This window comes from Salvelinus namaycush, unplaced genomic scaffold (genome assembly GCF_016432855.1).
Source record: "Salvelinus namaycush isolate Seneca unplaced genomic scaffold, SaNama_1.0 Scaffold262, whole genome shotgun sequence".
Lineage (NCBI taxonomy): Eukaryota > Metazoa > Chordata > Actinopteri > Salmoniformes > Salmonidae > Salvelinus > Salvelinus namaycush.
The window spans coordinates 256,011-264,910 of record NW_024059475.1 but is presented as its reverse complement, the minus strand read 5'-3'; the positions used below and the strand labels follow the sequence as shown (position 1 = coordinate 264,910).

The 8,900-nt window shown below is 50.3% G+C and overlaps 1 protein-coding gene across 1 annotated transcript in view; it reads right to left on the bottom strand.

The window, feature by feature from the left end:
* Positions 1 to 4: 4 nt before the first annotated feature.
* The window catches only part of LOC120039296 (WASP homolog-associated protein with actin, membranes and microtubules), a gene marked incomplete at its 3' end in the record, with an annotated part of 30,574 nt that continues 21,678 nt past the window's right edge, over positions 5 to 8,900 (bottom strand). Inside the window, exons 7-11 of the mRNA XM_038984744.1 lie at positions 6,718 to 6,804; positions 4,584 to 4,679; positions 4,066 to 4,498; positions 3,684 to 3,835; positions 5 to 115 (exon numbers count right to left, since the gene is read on the bottom strand). Of these exons, the coding sequence (XP_038840672.1) occupies positions 5 to 115; positions 3,684 to 3,835; positions 4,066 to 4,498; positions 4,584 to 4,679; positions 6,718 to 6,804 (879 nt within the window). The remainder of the gene's footprint in view (positions 116 to 3,683; positions 3,836 to 4,065; positions 4,499 to 4,583; positions 4,680 to 6,717; positions 6,805 to 8,900) is intronic.

Here is an 8,900-nt window from a genome sequence, read left to right as displayed (position 1 = left end):
CATCTTCATCATCCGAGTCGGAGGAGACCTTCTTCATCCTCTGCATGGCTGCCTTGATGCTCTTCTGTAGATCTGTGTCCCTACTGTCCTGGGGCAGGGGCACCGCTGGGACCACCTGGAGGGGACATCACAAAGCAGGGTCATCAAGTTAGCCAGTGGAATCGGTCCAGAGGGCTTCCCATCGTTTCAAGTGTTTGTCACGTGCACTTCTACAGTGAAATTCCTTTCTTTCTCAACAATGCCGTAATTAATATCAGTAGAAATCCAAAACATGAATAAAGACAAATAACAAACACAAGTAGCTATATCCAGGGACAGTTCCAGGATCAGTAGCTATATACAGGGTCAGTTCCAGGATCAGTAGCTATATCCAGGGTCAGTTCCAGGGTCAGTAGCTATATACAGGGACAGTTCCAGGGTCAGTAGCTATATACAGGGACAGTTCCAGGGTCAGTAGCTATATACAGGGTCAGTTCCAGGGTCAGTAGCTATATACAGGGACAGTTCCAGGGTCAGTAGCTATATACAGGGTCAGTTCCAGGGTCAGTAGCTATATACAGGGACAGTTCCAGGGTCAGTAGCTATATACAGGGTCAGTTCCAGGGTCAGTAGCTATATACAGGAACAGTTCCAGGGTCAGTAGCTATATACAGGGAAAGTTCCAGGGTCAGTAGCTATATACAGGGACAGTTCCAGGGACAGTAGCTATATACAGGGACAGTTCCAGGGTCAGTAGCTATATACAGGGACAGTTCCAGGGTCAGTAGCTATATCCAGGGACAGTTCCAGGGTCAGTAGCTATATACAGGGTCAGTTCCAGGATCAGTAGCTATATCCAGGGTCAGTTCCAGGATCAGTAGCTATATCCAGGGACAGTAGCTATATCCAGGGACAGTTCCAGGGTCAGTAGCTATATACAGGGACAGGGTCAGTAGCTATATCCAGGGACAGGGTCAGTAGCTATATACAGGGACAGTTCCAGGGTCAGTAGCTATATACAGGGTCAGTTCCAGGGTCAGTAGCTATATACAGGGACAGTTCCAGGGTCAGTAGCTATATACAGGGACAGTTCCAGGGTCAGTAGCTATATATAGGGTCAGTACAGGGTCAGTAGCTATATACAGGGACAGTTCCAGGGTCAGTAGCTATATACAGGGACAGTTCCAGGGTCAGTAGCTATATACAGGGTCAGTACAGGGTCAGTAGCTATATACAGGGACAGTTCCAGGGTCAGTAGCTATATACAGGGACAGTTCCAGGGTCAGTAGCTATATACAGGGACAGTTCCAGGGTCAGTAGCTATATCCAGGGACAGTTCCAGGGTCAGTAGCTATATATAGGGTCAGTTCCAGGGTCAGTAGCTATATCCAGGGTCAGTACAGGGTCAGTAGCTATATACAGGGACAGTTCCAGGGTCAGTAGCTATATACAGGGACAGTTCCAGGGTCAGTAGCTATATACAGGGACAGTTCCAGGGTCAGTAGCTATATACAGGGACAGTTCCAGGGTCAGTAGCTATATACAGGGACAGTTCCAGGGTCAGTAGCTATATCCAGGGACAGTTCCAGGGTCAGTAGCTATATACAGGGACAGGGTCAGTAGCTATATCCAGGGACAGGGTCAGTAGCTATATACAGGGACAGTTCCAGGGTCAGTAGCTATATATAGGGTCAGTTCCAATACCATATTTACAATAGAGCCCCACAGTGGAGTTGTGAACACTTAAAATAAGGTCTGTCTTAAGTGTAGGTGTACCCTGGGTTGGCGTTCTGAGTCTCTCTCAGACAAGGTGACTTTTATCAATATATTCATCTCCATTTACTCTCTGATTCTAAAATGCTAATTAGCATCAAAATAGACATCATGCAAAACTACAAATCCCTGCAGGTCGTCTCTGACACCTTTACTAACAGGTATTGATCCTGCAGGTCGTCTCTGACACCTTTACTAACAGGTATTGATCCTGCAGGTCGTCTCTGACACCTTTACTAACAGGTTTTGATCCTGCAGGTTGAGGGGGGTGTAATCGGTCCAGAGGGGTTCCTATAGAAGTCATGTAACAGGGGGTGTAATCGGTCCAGAGGGGTTCCTATAGAAGTCATGTAGAGGGGGTGTAATCGGTCCAGAGGGGTTCCTATAGAAGTCATGTAGCAGGGGGTGTAATCGGTCCAGAGGGGTTCCTATATAAGTCATGTAGAGGGGGTGTAATCGGTCCAGAGGGGTTCCTATAGAAGTCATGTAACAGGGGGTGTAATCGGTCCAGAGGGGTTCCTATAGAAGTCATGTAGCAGGGGGTGTAATCGGTCCAGAGGGGTTCCTATAGAAGTCATGTAGCAGGGGGTGTAATCGGTCCAGAGGGGTTCCTATAGAAGTCATGTAGCAGGGGGTGTAATCGGTCCAGAAGGGTTCCTATATAAGTCATGTAGAGGGGGTGTAATCGGTCCAGAGGGGTTCCTATAGAAGTCATGTAGCAGGGGGTGTAATCGGTCCAGAGGGGTTCCTATAGAAGTCATGTAGAGGGGGTGTAATCGGTCCAGAGGGGTTCCTATAGAAGTCATGTAGCAGGGGGTGTAATCGGTCCAGAGGGGTTCCTATAGAAGTCATGTAGCAGGGGGTGTAATCGGTCCAGAGGGGTTCCTATATAAGTCATGTAGAGGGGGTGTAATCGGTCCAGAGGGGTTCCTATATAAGTCATGTAGCAGGGGGTGTAATTGGTCCAGAGGGGTTCCTACAGAAGTCATGTAGAGGGGGTGTAATCGGTCCAGAGGGGTTCCTATAGAAGTCATGTAACAGGGGGTGTAATCGGTCCAGAGGGGTTCCTATATAAGTCATGTAGCAGGGGGTGTAATCGGTCCAGAGGGGTTCCTATAGAAGTCATGTAGCAGGGGGTGTAATCGGTCCAGAGGGGTTCCTATAGAAGTCATGTAGAGGGGGTGTAATTGGTCCAGAGGGGTTCCTACAGAAGTCATGTAGAGGGGGTGTAATCGGTCCAGAGGGGTTCCTATAGAAGTCATGTAACAGGGGGTGTAATCGGTCCAGAGGGGTTCCTACAGAAGTCATGTAGAGGGTTGTGGTGGACACAGAGCAGGTCACTTTGATAAACATTCAGAAATAACTTTATTTTCTGGCTCATCAAGAAAGTTCAACTTGAACAATTAATTATGCCATATATTTTTTAAAGTCACTTATTGAGCTATTATGTAGCTTCATGGCTAACTCCTGCACATTGTCATTAATGTGATGTAACATAGCTTCATGGCTAACTCCTGCACATTGTCATTAATGTGATGTAACATAGCTTCATGGCTAACTCCTGCACATTGTCATTAATGTGATGTAACATAGCTTCATGGCTAACTTCTGCACATTGTCATTAATGTGATGTAACATAGCTTCATGGCTAACTCCTGCACATTGTCATTAATGTGATGTAACATAGCTTCATGGCTAACTTCTGCACATTGTCATTAATGTGATGTAACATAGCTTCATGCCTAACTTCTGCACATTGTCATTAATGTGATGTAACATAGCTTCATGGCTAACTCCTGCACATTGTCATTAATGTGATGTAACATAGCTTCATGGCTAACTCCTGCACATTGTCATTAATGTGATGTAACATAGCTTCATGGCTAACTCCTGCACATTGTCATTAATGTGATGTGATGCCTGATGCTGACCTTGCGTAGTTTGACCCCGAGTCTGATGGCAGACATTATGTTATCCCTGAGGTCACCACCGGAGGGCGCCAGGCCGGGACCAGGAGGGGGCTGGACACGACGCAGCCTGACCTGACCACGCTGTAATGATGCCAACACCTCGTCCATAGAACCTGGAGGGAGAAGAAGCAGGGAAAGAAAGGAGAGAGAGAGAGAAACGAGAGAGGGCAGATACGGAAAGAGAGTAGAAGCTGTCAAGAGAGCTGTCACAAGGTGCAGCTACAGTAGAAACTTGTAGAAGACAGAGAGTTTCCCTTTTCACCACAGTGGGAGAAATAATGAGCCAGGACAAGTAGCTACTGCATCAGAAACAGACTGTCATTGGAAGGTGGATCATTCTCACCTAGGTTCTGTTTCAGGGTCGTTTTGGCAGGGAAGGGAGCGGCCTCTCTCTCACTGAGAGGCATGGGGGAGTCCCCTACCTCTGTCTTACAGGAGGAGGGGGTGAGGGCAGGGAGGGGTGGAGGGGGAGGAGGTGGGGGTAGGGGAGGAGGAGGAGGAGGGGGAGGAGGAGAGGAGGTCTGAGGTGGGGGTACAGCTGTAGTGGGAGGTGTAGTTGACAGAGGCGAAGGAGAAGGGAGAGGAGGAGTGAAGATTTGGATGGGGATGTCTTTAGGTTTGAGTTTCCTGGGGGTCTTTCTGGGGGCGGCGCCATTAGATGAAGGGGAGGGGCCGACGCTAATGATTGACAGAGGCTGGGAGAGGTCGGAACACTGCGGCTCCCTGGCAGCCATCTTGGATCGTGGAGTCTTCAGGACGTAACTTCCCTGTCGTTTCTACAGGAAAGACAGGACAACCCTTCAGCAACACATCCTTCCTGTCCTCCCTCCGTCCAGGAGAGCACAAGTGATGACTGCTTACCTCTCTGAAGGAGCGTAGTCTGCTCAGGGTTCTCTCTCTCTCCTGGTCCATCCACACCTTCCTCCTCTCTTCCTCCTCTCTCCTCTTCTCTCTCTTCTGCAGGGAAATAAGACAAGACTGGTGGAATCAACTGAGATAGTTACCCCACTGCTTTAGGAACATTTTAGGTAGCTATAGAAGAGACAGAAACGGAGAGGGAGAGAGAGAGAGATCATGTAAACTGAGGATGGTGTCTCCAGTGTGGGTGTTTCCGTGGGTGGGTTTGCCCTCGTTACTATGGTAACTCACCAGGGCTACTCCGTGGTGCTGGGTAAAGGGATCCTTTAAGAGCGTGTGTGCGTGTTGTCATGGTAACTCACCAGGGCTACTCCGTGGTGCTGGGTAAAGGGATCCTTTAAGAGCGTGTGTGCGTGTTGTCATGGTAACTCACCAGGGCTACTCCGTGGTGCTGGGTAAAGGGATCCTTTAAGAGCGTGTGTGCGTGTTGTCATGGTAACTCACCAGGGCTACTCCGTGGTGCTGGGTAAAGGGATCCTTTAAGAGCGTGTGTGCGTGTTGTCATGGTAACTCACCAGGGCTACTCTGTGGTGCTGGGTAAAGGGATCCTTTAAGAGCGTGTGTGCGTGTTGTCATGGTAACTCACCAGGGCTACTCCGTGGTGCTGGGTAAAGGGATCCTTTAAGAGCGTGTGTGCATGTTGTCATGGTAACTCACCAGGGCTACTCCGTGGTGCTGGGTAAAGGGATCCTTTAAGAGCGTGTGTGCGTGTTGTCATGGTAACTCACCAGGGCTACTCCGTGGTGCTGGGTAAAGGGATCCTTTATGAGCGTGTGTGCGTGTTGTCATGGTAACTCACCAGGGCTACTCCGTGGTGCTGGGTAAAGGGATCCTTTAAGAGCGTGTGTGCGTGTTGTCATGGTAACTCACCAGGGCTACTCCGTGGTGCTGGGTAAAGGGATCCTTTAAGAGCGTGTGTGCATGTTGTCATGGTAACTCACCAGGGCTACTCCGTGGTGCTGGGTAAAGGGATCCTTTAAGAGCGTGTGTGCGTGTTGTCATGGTAACTCACCAGGGCTACTCCGTGGTGCTGGGTAAAGGGATCCTTTAAGAGCGTGTGTGCGTGTTGTCATGGTAACTCACCAGGGCTACTCCGTGGTGCTGGGTAAAGGGATCCTTTATGAGCGTGTGTGCGTGTTGTCATGGTAACTCACCAGGGCTACTCCGTGGTGCTGGGTAAAGGGATCCTTTATGAGCGTGTGTGCGTGTTGTCATGGTAACTCACCAGGGCTACTCCGTGGTGCTGGGTAAAGGGATCCTTTATGAGCGTGTGTGCGTGTTGTCATGGTAACTCACCAGGGCTACTCCGTGGTGCTGGGTAAAGGGATCCTTTATGAGCGTGTGTGCGTGTTGTCATGGTAACTCACCAGGGCTACTCCGTGGTGCTGGGTAAAGGGATCCTTTAAGAGCGTGTGTGCGTGTTGTCATGGTAACTCACCAGGGCTACTCCGTGGTGCTGGGTAAAGTGATCCTTTAAGAGCGTGTGTGCGTGTTGTCATGGTAACTCACCAGGGCTACTCCGTGGTGCTGGGTAAAGGGATCCTTTATGAGCGTGTGTGCGTGTTGTCATGGTAACTCACCAGGGCTACTCCGTGGTGCTGGGTAAAGGGATCCTTTATGAGCGTGTGTGCGTGTTGTCATGGTAACTCACCAGGGCTACTCCGTGGTGCTGGGTAAAGGGATCCTTTATGAGCGTGTGTGCGTGTTGTCATGGTAACTCACCAGGGCTACTCCGTGGTGCTGGGTAAAGGGATCCTTTAAGAGCGTGTGTGCGTGTTGTCATGGTAACTCACCAGGGCTACTCCGTGGTGCTGGGTAAAGTGATCCTTTAAGAGCGTGTGTGCGTGTTGTCATGGTAACTCACCAGGGCTACTCCGTGGTGCTGGGTAAAGGGATCCTTTATGAGCGTGTGTGCGTGTTGTCATGGTAACTCACCAGGGCTACTCCGTGGTGCTGGGTAAAGGGATCCTTTAAGAGCGTGTGTGCGTGTTGTCATGGTAACTCACCAGGGCTACTCCGTGGTGCTGGGTAAAGGGATCCTTTATGAGCGTGTGTGCGTGTTGTCATGGTAACTCACCAGGGCTACTCCGTGGTGCTGGGTAAAGTGAGTGGAGCTGTGCTGGGCCGCACGGTGCTTCTGCTCGTTAGCCTCCACACACTGATCCTGTAACACCACACACCATGTTACACACAACAGACACGACACACAACACACATTACGACACCACGTTGCACACATGAGGCGTTAAGTTAGAACAGTCTAAATGTTTAGGAGAAACTTTAATACAGGTTTGTCAGGAAGGGGCACACCCCCTGGTACCTTCTTACTGTGGAGCTAGGTTAACACACACACCACCCCCTGGTACCTTCGTGTTGTGGAGGTAGGTTAACACACACACACCCCCTGGTACCTTCTTACTGTGGAGGTAGGTTCACACACACACCCCCCCTGGTACCTTCTTACTGTGGAGGTAGGTTCACACACACACCCCCCCTGGTACCTTCTTGTTGTGGAGGTAGGTTAACACACACACCCCCCCTGGTACCTTCTTGTTGTGGAGGTAGGTTAACACACACACACACACACACACACACACACACACCCCCTGGTACCTTCTTGTTGTGGAGGTAGGTTCACACACACACCCCCCCTGGTACCTTCTTGTTGTGGAGGTAGGTTAACACACACACCCCCCCTGGTACCTTCTTGTTGTGGAGATAGGTTAACACACACACACACACACACACACACACACCCTGGTACCTTCTTGTTGTGGAGGTAGGTTCACACACACACCCCCTGGTACCTTCTTATTGTGGAGGTAGGTTAACACACACACCCCCTGGTACCTTCTTATTGTGGAGGTAGGTTAACACACACACCCCCTGGTACCTTCTTGTTGTGGAGGTAGGTTAACACACACACCCCCTGGTACCTTCTTGTTGTGGAGGTAGGTTAACACACACACCCCCTGGTACCTTCTTGTTGTGGAGGTAGGTTAACACACACACCCCCTGGTACCTTCTTGTTGTGGAGGTAGGTTCACACACACACCCCCTGGTACCTTCTTGTTGTGGAGGTAGGTTAACACACACACCCCCTGGTACCTTCTTGTTTTGGAGGTAGGTTCACACACACACCCCCTGGTACCTTCTTGTTGTGGAGGTAGGTTCACACACACACCCCCCCTGGTACCTTCTTGTTGTGGAGGTAGGTTCACACACACACACACACACACACACACCCCCCCTGGTACCTTCTTGTTGTGGAGGTAGGTTCACACACACACACACACACCCCCCCTGGTACCTTCTTGTTGTGGAGGTAGGTTCACACACACACACACACACCCCCTGGTACCTTCTTGTTGTGGAGGTAGGTTAACACACACCCCCCCTGGTACCTTCTTGTTCTGGAGGTAGGTTAACACACACCCCCCCTGGTACCTTCTTATTGTGGAGGTAGGTTAACACACACACACCCCCTGGTACCTTCTTGTTGTGGAGGTAGGTTAACACACACACACCCCCTGGTACCTTCTTGTTGTGGAGGTAGGTTCACACACACACCCCCTGGTACCTTCTTGTTGTGGAGGTAGGTTCACACACACACACACCCCCTGGTACCTTCTTGTTGTGGAGGTAGGTTCACACACACACACACACACCCCCTGGTACCTTCTTGTTGTGGAGGTAGGTTCACACACACACACACACACACACCCCCTGGTACCTTCTTGTTGTGGAGGTAGGTTCACACACACACACACACACACACACACACACACACACACCCCCTGGTACCTTCTTGTTTTGGAGGTAGGTTAACACACGCACCCCCTGGTACCTTCTTGTTGTGGAGGTAGGTTAACACACGCACCCCCTGGTACCTTCTTGTTGTGGAGGTAGGTTCACACACACACACACACACACCCCCTGGTACCTTCTTGTTGTGGAGGTAGGTTCACACACACCCCCTGGTACCTTCTTATTGTGGAGGTAGGTTAACACACACCCCCCCTGGTACCTTCTTATTGTGGAGGTAGGTTCACACACACCCCCCCTGGTACCTTCTTGTTGTGGAGGTAGGTTCACACACACACCCCCTGGTACCTTCTTGTTGTGGAGGTAGGTTCACACACACACCCCCTGGTACCTTCTTGTTGTGGAGGTAGGTTAACACACACACCCCCCCTGGTACCTTCGTGTTGTGGAGGTAGGTTAACACACACACACACACCCCCTGGTACCTTCTTGTTG